This window comes from Triturus cristatus, chromosome 11, assembly GCF_964204655.1.
Source record: "Triturus cristatus chromosome 11, aTriCri1.1, whole genome shotgun sequence".
Taxonomy (NCBI): Eukaryota; Metazoa; Chordata; class Amphibia; order Caudata; family Salamandridae; genus Triturus; species Triturus cristatus.
Window position 1 is genome coordinate 455300658 of NC_140594.1, and position 17960 is coordinate 455318617.

At 48.4% G+C, this 17960-nt stretch overlaps 1 protein-coding gene across 3 annotated transcripts in view; it reads left to right on the forward strand.

The window, feature by feature from the left end:
• Positions 1-7153: 7153 nt before the first annotated feature.
• LRRTM4 (leucine rich repeat transmembrane neuronal 4) overlaps positions 7154-17960 on the forward strand; it is a 1708634-nt gene continuing 1697827 nt past the window's right edge. For 2 of the 3 annotated variants that reach the window (XM_085636424.1, XM_085636423.1), the window contains exons 1-2: positions 7550-7682; positions 14142-15676. In XM_085636424.1, the coding sequence (XP_085492550.1) occupies positions 7679-7682; positions 14142-15676 (1539 nt within the window). In that variant the 5' untranslated portion in view covers positions 7550-7678. Of the gene's footprint in view, positions 7683-14141; positions 17118-17960 lie in introns of those variants that run through there. The other variant, XM_085636425.1, reaches the window with a different exon arrangement.

The following is a 17960-nucleotide window of genomic DNA, read 5'->3' on the forward strand; positions in this document are numbered from 1 at the left end:
CTCCGGTTGCCGGAGTCAGTGCGGTTGCTGTGGTCTCAGTCAGGGGCAAGGGCCCTTCTTCCTGGGAGGAGCCTGCCCTGGCCTCCAGCCATGTCCTCAGAGCTTTCTGCATCTCCTCTTTGGTACCTAGGCTGGTGGTTGCAATGCCTTTGTCTTTGCAGAACTGTTTTAATTCTTTGTGCGTATATTCTTCCAGCCGTTCGGGCTGGAACTCCATTGTCGCGTTGTTTTCCTGGCTGCTCATGATGCTGTTCGTTTGGATGGGTAGCTAGTGGGTACTGGCTGGTACGTACTGCGTTCGGCTCGGATCCCGTCGCTGGCCACCAAATGTTGGAAGGCGGACCCCGAGGAGTCGGTGAGACCACCAAGGGGGGGGGCCCTCTCACTGCACGAAGTAGCCGAGCGCTGCCGAGAAGTCTCCTGAGAGATCCTTCTCCTATCACGTACTAGCACAGTAACACCACCACACCGGACTCAAGGAGGTTGTCTTGTGACAAGCAATTCTTTATCAGCAATAAAAAGGTTACGAGGTCAATATTTACATGAAGGGATCAAGGGATCCACCAAAAGTCTCAGTGTCTCTTTGGAAGGGTCGGGGTAGCGGGACAGTCTTTGGTAGGAATGCGGTACGAAGGTACCTGGGGCCCAATTCTTATCCTCAAGCTGGAGGACCTCCGGATCTCGGAGGGGTCGAGCCGCGACGGCGTCAGCAGGGCTCCGGCGTACAGTTCGTGGAGAGCCGCGATTCAATCAGCAGGGCTCTCAAGATGGTTTCTGCTCAGCTCGAGCCGCGACGTCGTCAGCAGGGCTCCGAGGAAGGTTTCAGCGAGGTTGGGCCGCGGCAGCGTCAGCAGGGCTCCGATGTTCCAGGTGGTTCAGAGAGGGTTCACAAGAAGGAGCCGCGACGCAGTCAGCAGGGCTCGTGATGGTTCCGACAAGAGTTCTTCTCCGTAGGGTCAGCCGCGATTCAATCAGCAGGGCTCTCGACTCCGGGATACAACTGCCGAGCTGTGGTGGGGTCGCCCCAGATATAGGTCTGGAGCCCTTTGATGTCCGGACCTATGCGCCCGAGGGGGCGGAGTGGCCGGGTGGAGGTGGCCAGACGCCCAGCAGGAGAGGCGCCAGGCCCATGGGAGTTGCCGGGCGATCACACCTCGAGAGGGGAGGACAGTTGGGGGTCCCATCGATACTGTCCTCCGCCGGGGGCGATGAATGGTTCCTGCGGCACCCCCTGGCTAGTTCGTGGTGCCTCGATGGTGGGGCTTCGCTGGGGTCGAGGCCGGGTTGAGCGGGGTCGTGCCGGCTGGTGCACGGGGTGACGTGTATGCCAACAAGATGGCGGAGCCACGAGGAGTATGCGACCACGTGCAGCTCCGGGTGAAGGGTCTTGGTGCAGTTCAGACGGGTGGCCCGTGAAGGCCGGGGCGGGGAACGGCCACAATCCAGGGGGTTAAGGACCACGCCACGAGGCCGGGTCCAACATCACCCCTCCCTCAAACTAATTTATTAACGGATTTGTAACTAACTTGCAGGTGGCGAGATACGTTTGTATGTGCTGGAGGACAGTTGTGAAACGAGAGAATGCTAGCAGAGGACAGTGAAGGCCAGACGATAAGATAAAGTCAGAAAAGAATAGTGTGAACCAACAGATAGTTGAGACAGGGATTAGAAAAACCAGACAGGGATTAGTGTACTCGGCCAGTACTAACACCAGCTTTGCAAATAGAGGCAGAAGCAGAATAGACTTTGTTCGCCGTGCTGCCTGAGTGATGGCAACACAAAATGGCGGCGGAGCACAAAATGGCAGGTCGATTCGATCGCGATCGGCAATCGAAGTTCCTCAAGGTGGAGACAGCATTGTGTAAGGCAGACAGGGCCTATTCAGGTGCAAGGAAATCTCCTCCCACTACGCTAAATGCATCCCAGGTCTTTTCTGCCCAGCCCTGACTCATCCAGAAAAGGCAGGACACACCTCAATCCCCCCCCCCCCCCCAGTGGCTGTCTGCAGTGAATGCACATCTCCAGCCCCTGTCACTCCAAAGCCTGACAGTCAATCCACAACCGAGCAGAGGCACACAGGATGGTAAAGCAAGAAAATGCCTACTTTTTAAAAGTATAACAACATAGATTTGCCTAGGTTAGAATTATTCGCAAAACCTTTTTTCTCTTTGACTCAGTTTATGAAATCCCTGATACCTTGGGTTTTTTTCTTTTACCATTAATTTTTTTGTTCATTTTTACAATTTTTCAACAAATCCCACACATTAGATCACACTTTTTTCAGAGTTTGAATTCCCAAATTAATAATACTTTCATAAAAATTAAATTGAAATACTTAGATGTGCAACAAATATAAACACATATTTACACAAACCATTTGTGAAGTGGAAGAAAAAGTAATATTCCAGGCTCAGCAACCCTAGGCTTACTATATAGGAGACCATTCTTCCAATAGATCAGTTGAGATCCAGACTCTTTGCCAGCTGCCTGGTCCTCGGCCTGCTGCCAAAGACCCACAAGAGTAGGACACACTTTCTTTGCTGCATAGAATTCCTTCCTGGTGGGACCCCCTTCCTGCTGCCAATGGGTCGGCTCTGGCAGGTTCCCCCTTTCTGCCACTTCTTCCCCTGTATGTTCCAGGGCATCTCCTTCCCGGACTGTGGGAATTTCTGGGGTGAGTTTCTCACTCCCCTTGTCCATTCTCTTTGTGGCAGACACCTGGGCCACTCTTTCAAGCTATAGGTCCTTCTGATCACCCTGGGCTGCCGTGGTCCATGTGGTCAGGCATACCCACTCAGTCAATCCCAACATCATCAAGTCGGACCTGTGTTCCACCTCTCTCCAGGCGGTGTGTTGCACGTTGTTTCCCATCAGACAATCCACAGTGATGGAGGGGCTCAGATCTCCCCTTAAAGGACCTGAGACCCCACCCCACTCAAAGGGAACCTGAGCCACTTCACAGAAGCACTCACTGTTGTCTACTGCAACTACTTGTTGAAGCAATCCAGGGACCACTTGCTCTTCAGACACCAGGTGATACCAGAGAGTACTCACACTGGCTCCTATGCCTCTCAGAGCCTTTATCCTCTGTCCATTGATGGTCACCCACTGCATGCATTTCTTAGTGTTATCAGGCATGAGGGTTCTCTGAACCATCTCACTGCCCCCTAGTGAGACAAGGGTAATCTCTGCTGGTTCCCCACACCTATCTGGGACCAACTCCTCCCCAAGAGCCATAGTCAAAGCACATCAAGGGCCCCTTCCCTCCAGGCTTTCCTGGTGGGGAAAAAACTATTTTTCTTCTCTATGGGGGCTGGGAATCCTTACCCTGAGAAATATTTTGGGGCCCTTTTTATGAGAACCTACCATTTTTACACTTGTCACCCCCTTCTGCTGCTGGGAATCCTGCCCTCTCTTGGCAGAGTCTCCCCACACAGCCTCTTGTGGACCCCGGTACTCACCCAATGGTCCGCCTCCTACGCAAGCCTCCTGTAGTGAGTAAGCCTGCTGTCCATCAAGTGCTAGTGCGGTTCTGGAAAACATAGATTGGACAAGTGCTCCCACACATTCAAATTGCAGGGACCTTGAAAATGTGTTACCTCACTACCCTTCATCCAACTATCCAGTGTGCTGTGAAATGAATCTACACATTCCAGCCATGTTTGGGAATCAAAGTTCTTGCGCTGCCAAAACAGATCCCTGTACTTTTCTGGGGTAAGACCATACCCGGTGAAAAGGACTTTCTTCATTTCAGTGTAAGTGAGTTCATGTGCCTTCCCTAAGGCCAACAGTGTGTCCCTCCCCTCCACTGTGAAGTGATTCCACAATCCTGTCCCCCAGTTCCTCTCAGGGACCCCATTCATGTGAAGAGTTGCCTCATATCCTAGATGCTACCTCTGGATATCATCCCCTTTGGTATACTCTTTCTCTATATTTTTAGGAATGAGCACCATTTTCTCAGACTACACTGATACAATGCTGCCACCATCTGTGCTGGGTTGGACTTCAAATCCAGCTACATTAAGCTCAGCTCCTGAGCTAAAATCTGCTTCTCTCCTCCATGGCCAATGTATCCTTATCTATGGCCAAGGCATCCTTTTCTGCCTCCCTCTTGAGTTTAGCCGCTTCCAACTGGAGCTCTCTCTCCATTTTGCGCTTTTCCAGCTTGTACTTTCTAGCTTCCCGTCTGTCCTCCAGCTCCTCTGGGGACAGACTTTTAGAGGACACAATGCTGCCAGTCCTGGAGGATGCTCTCCCCCCAGGCAGAACCAGATCTACAAAATCCCCATGCAGGCTCTGTACCTCCACCTCCACACCCTCATCCTCAGTATGGCCCCAGTCTTATTTGCTGCCAACCAGGCCCTAGGCGTCTTTTGCAGCTCCTCTTTCTTAGTGAGGCCGTTAATAGGACATTTGAGCTCCTTGCAGAACTTTGTGAGCTGAGGCACTGTAATGGTTCCCAACCTCTCTTGCTCACCAGCCTGAGACATGAGTGTGGATCAAAACTTCAAGAGTTCCAGAGAAGAGAAAAATAAAAAAAAACAGTATATGGTTGCATAGTGGTATTTGATATGGAGTTGTGTACATCAATCACTGTATGTACAGTACAAACACACGTCCAATCCTCACCACTGACCACCAGTGTTAGAAATTAGGTCTCTAGTTGGCAGTGGTTTGCACCCTCTCCGAGTAGGGACCCTCACTCTAGGAGTCGATGAGAGGATTTTCTCTTTCAGTCCACCAGATTCTACTTCCAAGGGCCCAGGAATTGTATTTGGTACCAATTGGCAAATCAGACTCTCGGAAGTAGAGCTCAGGCACTGGTAGGCAAAGTCTTTGATGGCCCTGAGACTTCTTAACAGGAGGCAAGCATACACAAGCCCTTGAAGAACCATGGAAACAGGATACAGAAAGCAAAGTCCAGTCCTTTCCCTCCCAGGACAGAAGCAGCAAGCAGCAGGCCAGCACAACAAAGCAACAAGCAGAGTGTCAGTTTCTCCTACAGCACCCAGATCTACTTCCTGGCAGAATGTTTTTTAGTCCAGAAGTGTAGTCACATTGCACTTTATTCCGCTTTGAGGAAGCCGGCGATATCTGTAGCAAAGCTATAATTGATCCATGTTTATTTATAAAAGATATGAAATTTGCACTTTTAGTATAACAAGATTTTACTATACTGCAGTTTATTTGGGATTGCGAGGGTGAATGCTGATTGATGTCACTTCTTTTAGCAATCTTTTTTGTAATGTTATAAGCTGTTTCTTAAACGTACTGTAGCCACACTGAACTTTACTCTACGTTAAGGGCCTCCAGAGATAATTGGCTCAAAGCTATAACTGATTCCAGTGTGTTATCATTTTATTGTGAAGTTTATTTAATACTACGAAAATAATCTTATTATTGGATTTTTATTGTTCATGATGTAATGAATTACTCTATTGTCCTGCTCAATGAAAAAACACATAATTGTAAACAAAATGTAATGCCTATTAACAAAAGTACAAATGTTTGTGATGGTGGGATTATTTTTAATTATTGTTTGAAAATTATGGATAAAAATTAAATGAATGTATTAAAGCCAATTAAATATTTAATATACATTTAATTTGTTGAGTTAATGTGTTGTAACATTCTATTTTATTAGTTCTAGGATAAGAAAATTTTAATTCAATTCACAATTATATTATGCATTAAAATATTTTTATAGTATCATAAACTTTAATAATCGTCTCTGTGCTTTCTCCTAGGGAGACTGTGTGCAAAATTACTAGCTGTATTTTACGCTCAAAAAAACCTGTTGTAGGAGGCCCTACCTTCTGATTTTAGTGGGTGGACATATTTAAGAATAAACATAGGGGTGATCTATGCTTGACAATGGTGAATAGCAGAAAGGTTCAGAGTTACACCCAGGTGTAGTAGCAAATATACAGCTGAGTAAATATACACCTGAATAGTTGTCTTTGTGAAGCGCGCCTCATGGTGAGTTTAAGCCTTCGGAATGGGGATTAACCTTCAGGACCTGAAATGGATCAGACTTTTGCTTCAGGTTGTGCCCAATTCCAGGAACAGTTCCATTCAGATCAACCACCTGCAAAAAGCAGAGTGTAGGGGTGAACACTGCCCCTCAAGCATGTCAGTGTGTGGGTGATGTAATATCTGCAAGAGGTCTGGCATCGTGACAGTTTTTGGGGCTTCTGGGGTGCATTGCTCGCTTCCCTAAGCTTTGGGGATTTTTCGGATGACAACCAGCCAAGGTAAATCGCCTTTGGCCCTGGGATTCGGCACTGCCCACTGATGTTACCAGGTGCGTTCCCGTACTGGTAAAGTCTGGCCTTGCGCATTCTCGTTCGTGAGGGCCTTAAGAGATAACAGAAGGCACATTCTTCAGTCTTAAAATATCGAGGCTACTCCTGAATGGAGGAAGTGAGCTGAAAGTGCACTGTTCACATTAGAAATAGAACCATTATCAAACTATTGAATGAATAAATGGCTGACAGGTTTATTTAAAAGCGTCCTTTCGTCCAAGAGCGTATTGGCTCTAGCAGGGATTCACAGGGGTGAGAGAGTTTGACAAATCACATGTACTATGGCAAACGAGAGAGAGAGTTCCTGACCAGGCGCCTCTAGAGAATTAAAAACAGAAACGTTCGTCCTTCCAATGCTTATTTACTACTGCGCCGGTCACACGAGATCCAGGCGTGAACCCCGTGAACCTTTGACCGCTTAGGACCAAAGCCCGTCTGTCTTTCATAATGACTTCCCCCCACTTTCAGGTGAAGGTGCCTCGAAGCTGCCGCCGCAGGTAGTAGGCTCTCTGTTCACTGCGCAGCCGGGGCACGATTAATTGAATAAAACAGCGGCAAAGAGAGCCGCTGTGCCTTTAATTGTATTTTCTGACAGAGGAAGGGCTGCATAGCAATGACAGGCTCCCTGCTTCAGGTTTTTGATGTGCAATCTGGTTCCTCCAGTGGAGGGCACTCGCTGTACCTCCAAGTGGAGCCGTGGCAGCGCCATGCAGCAGCAGAGCGTCCTCGAGCTCAGGGAAGGCTGCTGAATTAAACAAGGGCTGCTTTGAGCACAGCGACAAACCACTTCCCATCCGGCCCCGCTCCATGGACGAAGCCGCCGTGCGTGGCTTCTAGACCGGGGCTTCACTCCCGCGTGGCGGTCTGCTCGCCCCCGTCTGGACCCTTGGGGCTGCGGAGGATGCATTGCTTCAGCTGGGGATGGCCGGGGCGGTCAGCCTGAAAGATGCCAATCTTTGGGAAAGCCACCACTGCCTGGGAGAAGTTGATGTCTGGCTGCTGCCGACCCCGCTGCAGCTCACCGCCGGCGCAGGTTGCATATTAAACTGATGTGTCTTTGGTGAATTCGACGCGCGGACCGAGAAAATTGGACGCCGTCCCGGTTACCACAGGATTTCCCCTTCCTGCTCACCTCACCACCCCTCTCCCCTAATTCACCCTTCACCCTCAACCCCTGCCCCCGCATTCTTCCTCGGGGTGGAACTTTGCCTGGATTGAGAGGAATATTTGCTGGATATGGGATGCTATGAGCGGCGGGCTTCCACTATCATGAAGGCGTCGGCGATTTAATTGAATATAAAAACAAAAAAAAGACGGACATAAAAATACAGAACTCAACCGAGAAGGGGGACCTGCTAATCAGATGACAAAGAATGGGTGAGTAACTTCGGCTGCTTCACTTGCACCACGGACTCCCTCTAGACAGATGTTCGTGCCGGCCAGGGGGTCGTCTAGTGCAGAAAGGGTCGTAGCTGGGCAGAAGCACTGCGCTGGGGGTGGGAAGAGGGGCCGCGGGAGGGATGCTGACATTGAATGAGGTCGTCCTGACTTCCTGCCGTGACCATTCGGTGATTGCCGGGAGCTGGGCTGGGGTTTATGGCAGTATTAATGCCCCATCGCGATGTGCGCTACTCCAGCACTCAGTGCCCCGCTCCAGCACTCAGTGCCCCGCTCTCCCCCCGCCACCCCCCAAAAAACAGGATATGTGCAGAAATTATGTATTTCCTATCAGTATCTGTGCCAATATCTAATACCTCCATCCGGACACGTGCCATTTTTTTTTATTTACCTCACAGGATTTCAATTAGGAATAATTGCACCATTAGCAACCTTGTCGTGATTGTTATTATTATTATTGGCCCTCTCAAGGTCCATAGCAGTGTTAAAAGCTTTTTTAGAACCCATGCCAGTGATAATTGTCCCACTGCACTTATGTTAGGACAGTATTCATTGCCTATTCCCCGAGTAGGAGCCATACTTGCCCACATCATGATGCGTGGTAGTGTTTATTCCCTCCGTGGCCCATGCCAGCGTTCACTGCCCTTCCTGTGCCCATGCCAGTATGCACTGCCCTCATCAGAATCTCTGACAATGTGTATTGCCACCATAGCACTGAATGCAAGAATCGTTGTCAATACCGATGGCCCCACTGGGGTATTTACCAGCATTCAGTGGCCCGTCAATATCTGCCGTCATATGTGTTATGCATATCAGAATACACGCCTGTAGTTATTGCGCCTTGGCGGCCCCTGCACGTATTACTTGCCCGATCCAGACCTGCGTCATGGTGTGTACCGTTAGAATCTGAAAGTGCGTCGTTCGCCCCCTCAGAATACGCGTCCATCGTTCGCTTCTTTACGTCTCGTACTTGTTTGAATTGCCCATTTGCACCTCTCTGATTCGTTCTCTCGCCACCTGTCTAAAAGATACATGCCTGTAAAAGGGGAGGGGGTCCATGTGCCTGTTTACTCCACATCAAGATGCTTGTTGAAGATTTACTGCCCCTTCGGGATTTACTCCTGTTCCAGTGCGAATGCCCCTGTCAAAGTTCCCGCTCGCCCCACCTATACCACACATTTTCAGCATGCCCACCTCATGTGCCCAAAAAGTATTGCTTCTTCCCCCGGCCAGCGCAGAGACACCACCCACGCGCTGTGCAGCGCTATGCAAAGATGAACAAACCCCTCAATGAGTTACGGCGCACCTGCGAGGAAGGCAGATGTGCAATCCATAGGCGAATGTGCGTGCGAGTGCTCTGCATTCACGCCTGGAAAATAATTAAATATATGCCAATTTGATACGGTTGCCTGCAGCCAGATGCCTGTTGCCTGGCTGTATAACACGTTTACCCTATGGCAACCGGAGAAGCTGGCATGAACGCAGCCTCTTGCTCTGAATCCATCAGCGGGGCAGCTTTTTTTAATGCCAGGCTTCGGAGGGGAGTTTTGGAGGCCCTCTTTTCCATGGATGGATGCGTGGGGGCAAAGGATGTCCACAGCATAGCTGCTTGGGCCTGAAGCTTTGTGCAATAAACATTCCATCAAATGGCCACGCTGCAGTCTCGGCACCGTCGTGGGCATGGCGCGTGTGTTTTTTCGAGATGGCTGTCAGTGATGCTTGCGCGCCGTCCCGTTTCTGATATTATAGAGGTAGCGCCTCGCCCCCCCCCCCACCACACAGTGCAGCCCCCCCCCCACCCCCCCTCAGTGCAGCTGACGAGGGGAGTACCCCTCCGTTGAAGTGTGAAGGGGAGACGTGGACTGGCCTGTGGGAGTTCATCTCAAAATGGCCCTTGAAGGGAGCTCGTTTTTGGCGGGACCTAGGAAGGAGAACGCTGTAGTGAGGCAGCCAGGAAGATCACTTGATCCCCAGATTCACCCAGGGGGGAGCTGGGGAAAGACCTTGTATGACGGGAACGATGCTTAGGAAGAAGACATGGAAACGACAGAGCTTGGAGGGAGCTCACATTTGAAGGGAACTAGGAAAGAGTCCATTTTAAGAGAGAGGAGTATTTCACCTTAGGAGGGAGTTTAGTTTGGGAGGTTCTTAGCTTGAAAAAGGGCACATTTGCGACGGGGCAATAGGCAGACCGGTGTCGTCGAGGGCGACAGATAAACCCAGGGGTGTTCCTCTAAGGTGAGAGAGGGAACTCGTGGAAGGTAGGAGGGAGACGGCACAAAAAGGTTGCTAAGCAGGAGTTCTTCCTACGTGGGGTTTATAGATTGAACTACTTTCTGGAAGGTGCTCCGAGCAGCCTTCTGTTAGGAGGCCACGGCAGGTGCACGTTATCCCCTCAGCAGGGAGTTTGGAAGGAGCTGCGATAAGGAGTGAGTTCAATTTAACTGGCAGCTCACGATCCGGTGACTCCAAGAAGGGAGCTCGCATCTGAAGGGAACTCGGGGTCTCTTTAGACGTGTGAGATCACTATCATATTAAGGTAGGAGGGCGCACACTTTCCTGGTCGCTCAACAACTACGTGCCACACTGGAGCCCTCAACTGATTGCCTGTTGTAGTCCTAGGCTGTGTTTAAATGGGCACAGTTAAACAGCCTGAAAGAACTCCGTATGCCAGGCACACATATGCACAAACGGGCACACAGACAGCCAGGAAGGCATGCAGGGCACACCCTCAAACACGCTTCAGACATAGCAAAACGTCTGAACTCTCGCCCCCACACAGAGGCAGTCACACTGAAACCGCCCTGCAAGTGACCACCGCTCACAGCCACACGGGTAAACCTCCGTACACACACACAAGACTCAAGAATCCCACCTTTTCATAAACATATGCATACACACACAGAATAACGCACACAGATATGTTACACAGACACTGACAAACACATGTAAACAGGCACACACATTAGTAAACTGACACACTGAAATAGAACACCAGCTATTCATACAGAATCACACACACACGAACGTGTCCTAACTCGCACAGACAAACACACGAACACGGGATAGTCCTCACCCACACAGACATCATTGTTTACAAAACAAACCAGCAGTCCCATGTCCTTGCATAGACAAATAATTAGGGATCCAAGCATACCTACAGCAACATATCATTGCCGCGCTCACACGTGTAACCACAACTAAAACCTACTCTAATACCAAGAAGACTGAAACACACTTTCAAGAACACAGACGTTCACTGACACGTGCTCTCTCTCATTCACACGTATACACATACACGTTGCACACAATCATGCACACACTGATTTAAACAAAGTGCCCATAAACGCCCATGCTCGCTGTCACATAAACACCTTAAAGAGAAGCACAACGCTATGCATAGCAACATACATAGATACCCTCTAGTGCACACCATCCATCCATACCATTATACACATCTGCAGCCGGTGCCCTCGCGCACCAATACACAACACACAGACAGCCTCCGTCATTTCACAAACACGCGTACTAACACATGCACTATTCTTTGCTCAACATGCCCAGCCGCGCGCTCTGGTGACCGAGAGACAGAATATGTGCGCGTGAGAGTTTCAAGGGTGATAGATGGATGGAAAGAACGAGAGAGATGTCAGTTCTCTCACACAGTTTTCACGGGGCACATGGGGACCTTTATTTAGAATAGAACTGCTCCCGGCGCCAGCCCCCTTCTTCCGACCCGAGGTGAGGGTTCAGAGGTTAAAGAAGGGCGGTAAAATGTTTTCTCCGGGCTTCACGACAGCAACACGCTGGAATGCGAGATCCAAGCCGCTTTAGCAGGACATGCTGATGCCTCGGAGTGCATTGCCTCGGCAGGGCTGGGGAGGAGGCCCCTTCAGCCTGCACGCGCTAGGCCACTGTCTGCCCTCACAGGAGCTCTCCTATAACATGGGGTGCCTCAAGCAATGCGTCCGATAGATTAAGGTGGTGGTGGAGAGGGTCCCGCCCTTCCCTTCTCTCATGGTGAGACTGCGGCCGTGAGATCCCCATCGGTGTTTTCTTACAGCTGCATAGCTACCGTGGCAGAGTTGACTACATTATGTGGCAAGGAAAGGCACATTATGTGGCACATTTTATGATAGTATTACTTTCCTTTATTTTTACATAAACTAACATTCTCTGGGTAATGTGTTCGCCTCATTGGTATCAGCTTAGTACCTAAATACAGTAATAAGCACCTGAAAGATGACCGCCCAATGTTTGCAAAGGGCCATCCACTTTGCAGCAACACGTGGAGCAGCATTTTAGTAACTTTGGATCCATTTGAGTTAGAAACAATCTTATTTGTTATAATCTACAGATTATGAAGCAGATACTGGTTCACGTGCCAAAATGTGGCAAGTCCATATTTATGCGGAAAATCCTGCAGACGCAAAAAATCGCATAATTCCAGAGGTCCTGATCACAGGGAACTGAAGCACTGATTTCACTTAACACTGTACACTCATTTTTCACTTTCTATAGGAGTATGTCCTTGGTTACTCTGTTCTGCCCATTGGCATTACTGTGTAGGATAAACGTATATGCGAGATTACTCGACATATAACAGAGGTGGGGGACAAACCCATTCTTCCAATTTCTATTTGTTTTAGTTAGTTCCTGCTGCCATCACATTTTTACTTCACTGCAATGTAAATAGCTCGTTCCACTATTTACAAACTCAGTGATAATCCTTAACTACGCTCTGGCAAAATGACAGACTGAATAGGCCGGAAATATTTTATCAGTTTGACCTAGAGTTTGCACACAGTTCGCATCGTCAGGTGCAATAACCCACTGAGCTGCTTTAGCAGGTTATCCAGCTTGCAGGGCTACATGTTAGATCGGGAATTTATCTCTTCTGCTGGTGCGCCAACCCACTGGGCTGCACCAGCAGCTCGTTCGAATCTAATGGCTTGATTCATCAGATCAGAAACCCTCTATTCCCCTTCCTCTTTCAAATATGTTATATTTGCAACAGAGGTTTTGATGTGCAGGGTAACGGAACCCTTCAGCATCCACCCGGGCCGCAAAACCAGGCTCAGTGCACCTCTGGAAGGGGAAACAGCCGAGCAGCAGCAAACAGGTTTACAAGGGCCGAGGGGGAACGAACCTGGGGGTGTGCAATCCATCACAGGAAGGCGCGGACGACACAAACATGGGCGCCTGTGCTGGAAGCACGGCCCTAGGGGACCCTGTGGAAAAGATGGGAGAGAGGCAGAGAGATATGGGCATAAGATGGATGGCCAAGTATAGGAATACCGAGAGGGGGAGAAGGGGGCTGTGAGGCTCGGATGAGACATTACGCGATCGGCCGACTGAACAGGTGGGCTGGTAAAAAAAGATGGTTTCTGGGAGAAGAGAGATGTTCATATTGACGTAGGAACGAGATAGATGAGCGTAGTGGTGCGTCGCGAGACGAGAGAGAGTCGAGAGAGAGAGAGCGCATTAGAGATAGAGAGAGAGAGAGCGAGCGAGAGAGAGACGAAGGTGAGAAAGAGGGAAAGGGGGAAGAGAGACACAGAGAGGCAGATTTCGGCCAACGATAGGCACTGATTTGAAGCAGAATAGGAGATTTGAAAAAAACGTCCTAGAGGAACGGTAGAAAGCCACATACGTATGGAAAAGAGACAGTTTGATAGAAGGGCACAAGAAAAGAACAGATAGCGAGGGATGCGATCCAAGATAGAGGGAAAGCCAGAGATACAGATAGATAGACAGACAGACAGATAGATAGAGAGATAGAGAGATAGATAGATAGATAGATAGATAGATAGATAGATAGATAGATAGATAGATAGATAGATAGATAGATAGATAGATAGATAGATAGATAGATAGATAGATAGATAGATAGATAGATAGATAGATAGATAGATAGATAGATGAAAGAACAAGAAAAGAAATAGACAGCAATTTGTATATGGAGGTTGGGGTGCAGGCACATGTCAAAGGAAATATAGGCTTCAGAAACGAATTGAGAGGAGGAAAAGAGTGAGGGAAGGAGTCAAAGTGAAATTGCAGATCATGAGCTGTAAATAGGGCTGTAAATACAGAAGAAATATAGAAAAAGAGGAAAAGTAGGTTCAGGACAGAGAGACAGAAAGAACAGTAGACAGAAGAGTCAGTGGCAGAGCGAAAGCAAGATTGAGAATGAGGCAGGCAGATTGTGCAAGATTTTGAGAAATAGTTTCAATTGGAAACAGATTTGACCTGTTATGACAGATGTAATAAAAGAAGTGACACTGTAGACAGAACATTTAAGGACAGCACAGCACTGCACCCACAACTGTTTCCAGTGTTAGGAGGCTGCCATGTCTAGTACTGCGGGAGGAGTCTAGGGTATTTTCCATCTATTTGCAACTCCTCACTGTGTTTATGTTTTTGTGATCCACACTGCAGGTTACCCTGGCATGAAGCAGCTGGTGCTGGTACTCCTCCCCGCGCTGCTGCTGGTGGTGATGCTGGCAGGTGCACAGCGTGCTTGCCCCAAGAACTGCCGGTGCGATGGGAAGATTGTCTACTGCGAATCGCATGCCTTCAAGGACATCCCGGCGAACATCTCTTCTGGCTCCCAGGGTCTGTCTTTGCGCTACAACAGCATCCAGAAGCTCAAATCCCACCAGTTTGCTGGTCTCCACCAGCTTGTCTGGCTCTACCTGGATCATAATTACATCAACTCTGTGGATGAGGATGTTTTTCAAGGAATCCGCCGGCTGAAGGAGCTGATCCTCAGTTCCAATAAAATCACTCATCTGCACAATAAAACGTTCCACCCTGTCCCCAACCTTCGTAACCTGGACTTGTCTTACAACAAACTGCAGTCCCTGCAGCAGGACCAATTCAAAGGACTCCGAAAGCTCTTGATTTTGCACTTGAGGTCCAACTCACTCAAAACAGTGCCAATACGGGTTTTTCAAGACTGTCGGAACCTGGATTTCTTGGACCTCGGTTACAACCGCCTGCGTAGCCTCTCCCGCAATGCTTTTGCAGGATTGCTGAAGCTCAAAGAGCTGCATTTGGAACACAACCAATTCTCCAAGGTCAACTTTGCTCACTTTCCTCGCCTCTTTAACTTGCGCTCCCTCTATCTGCAGTGGAACCGGATACGTTCCATCAACCAGGGTCTAACCTGGACCTGGAGTTCTCTGCACAATTTGGACCTGTCAGGCAATGACATCCAGACCATAGAACCCGGCACCTTCCAGTGCCTCCCCAATTTGCAGAAGCTCAACCTGGATTCCAACAAGCTGATCAATGTCACTCATGAGACTACCCAAGCCTGGATCTCGCTCACCTCCATCACTTTGTCGGGCAACATGTGGGAATGTAGCAGGAGCATTTGCCCTCTAGTTTCTTGGCTCAAGAACTTTAAGGGTAACAAGGAGAGCACCATGATCTGTGCTGGCCCAAAGCACATCCAGGGGGAGAAGGTCACGGAGGCTGTGGATGCATACGGCATATGTGCTGAAATCCCAGTGGTGGCCACCGAACGAGCTTACCAGGCTCCCAAAATACGCTGGAAGTCACCAACCATTCCCCAGCCCACCACACCCCAGCTGGAGCAAGTGTCACCTACTGCCTTCACAGCGAGCCCTTCCCCCGGCCTGCAGACAGCTGGGACAGAGCAGGAGTATGAGCATGTTTCCTTTCACAAAATCATTGCTGGAAGTGTGGCTCTCTTTCTTTCGGTGGCCATGATACTGCTGGTCATCTACGTGTCTTGGAAGCGCTACCCGGCCAGCATGAAGCAACTCCAGCAGCACTCCCTCATGAAGAAGCGTCGGAAAAAGGCCCGGGAGTCCGAGAGGCAGATGAACTCCCCCTTGCAGGAGTATTATGTGGACTACAAACCGACAAACTCTGAGACCATGGATGTATTGGTTAACGGAGCTGGGCCCTGCACATACACCATCTCTGGCTCCAGGGAATGCGAGGTATGAACTCCGATCCTCTCCTAAAAAAAACTTTTCTGCTACTGGGAAGGCGAGGTAAAAAAAAATGTTTGGAGATTTTGAGGCAACTAGCAAGGATGAATGAGACTTTGCTTGTGCGTTTTTCATTTTTTTGATGTTTTTTTTTTCTTTTCCTGTTTTTTTTTCTTTTTCCTTTTTTTTCTTTTTTGGGCTCAGTTGTGGAACGGTTTAATGAATGAAATGGCAACCCAGGCAAGCAACGGTGGTGATTTTGGTTTTGCAAAATTGAACCGGGTACTTTCCAGGATGAGAGAAGCAAAAAAATTTGAATAAGAAAAAAATAAATAAAACGACCGTAAAAAAAAAGGCAATTGGTGTCTTAGGGCTGAAACTGTGTGTTTTTATGCGGGGCATCCCTGCCACATTAGCGGCTGTGTACTTTATCGCTTGGTATGGACTGGTCCAGGATGTTGTCCGTTCAAACGTATCTGGATAAGAAGAGGATTTAAGCCAAAGATAAATTTGTAAAGAGGTCTGATGGGACTGCGAATGTCACACCTGGTGCGTGTACAGATGCTGATAGGAATTGCCTGTCACTTGACTTTTAACTTTCTGCAAGGGCGTTGTGTGTTAGACTTCTGCTGAACTTCTGCCCCAGGAGGGTCTACTGGTTTTTTTGTATCGTTGCCAGCACATGCGGAACCATGTGCCCAGGGACATGGCCTTTCTGATCACAGTCCATGGCGACAACGTTTAAGAGTTTCTACATTCCAAATCGTGGTATCCTATGACGTCTTAAAATGGTGCCTGGAGATTAAACATGTTACCGCAGGCGATGGTGGCTCTTTTTGTCTTTGCCTGAGAGCGCTTCTTCGTCGGCATGGGGGAGTGATGGATTGCAGATCATGCTTGCGCGGAGAGCTCAGACCTGTCAAGATGGCCTCACTGTCGACCAAAATATGTAGCTAACTCTGTACACCAAACCATTTTAATTTCTACAAAAATATTAATTGAAACAATTGGCCGCTTGCATGCAGCACGCCATTCAATTTCTGACCTTAAACTGTCTAGGCAGGAGAATGCCATAAACCATTCCCTTTTAATGCCTTATAAAGACCAGTACTCCATATTTACTAAATAATGGCAACAAACAGAAAAAAGTCGATTCTTCCAAAGCCCATGGGTGCTTAAAAGGCCTTGGGGGTATTGGAATGGCACTGCAATCATTCAGCAACTTATTGATAATGCATTCTGCTGTTTATGGGCTAGCAGATTTATTAATTGGCTACCTAACTGATAGTCACCACATCAATTCCCCTGCTCCCCCTACAGTGAGGCATCGACAGCTCTGTGGTTTTCTTTCGGTGGAATAAGGACCAAACGTGTTTCATAGATTAATTTTAGGTTGTTTCTGGCTGTGGACAGAGCAGTGCCGGCCCGATTAGGGATCAAGAGAAAAAGCAATAAATCGCAAAAAAATTTAAAAAAGAAACAAATTAATTATATTGTTTCATCTTGCTTCTGTTGGTGGTTCATGGTTGTAAGTGTCGGAATGCGTGTGTGGTGAACTGGGAGCTGCCATGGTGATTGTGCACTTGTGGAAAGGCTGATGGTATGTGTGGGAGGCAGGGATCATAGCTTCGCCTTCACAGAGATCTACAGCCTGTGTAATTTGCATACATTTGTTCAGCATCATTATTTACCATTGACTGCTTTCGAGTGCTATTCTGTACTAATAGTGCTTATAAAATACAATGAAGTCCCTGAAATTGTAAATTGCAGGTCCCCAGCAGAGTGCTGTAGCAGAATCACGTCTAAGTGGGTGACTGGAATATTTGCATTGGAAACTGATTTATACCAATTCACATGTTTGGCTGTTTATCAACGTTTACAGAGGTTTCAGTGCAAGCCCCAAAGGGACCATTGATGGCCAAAAATATAAAGAAAGAAATATGCTGAATACTCGGCAAGCATAATTATTCGAAAGGGCAGGATGACTGCTTCTAAAAATGTGGATGCCCAGTCTGACATGCCACTTACTTGCAGCAAAATGGTTGGCCCTTCAGGTGCTCTGGCTTCATGGGAAACTCTCTAGATTTCCTCACATGCTACTTCACCTCTGGCAGTAGGGCAGGCCGCTGCCTTTCTTACCGACCCAGAGAAATCCCACTAACCTTAGCCTGTCTTGTTGTAAATGCAGGGCAGAGCCTACTAGAATGTAAAGCTCCTGCAGATTGGTAACTTCTTCTGTGCACTCAAGGCTGGATTGCAACATCCTTAGAATCATCTTCTCCATCCATCACAT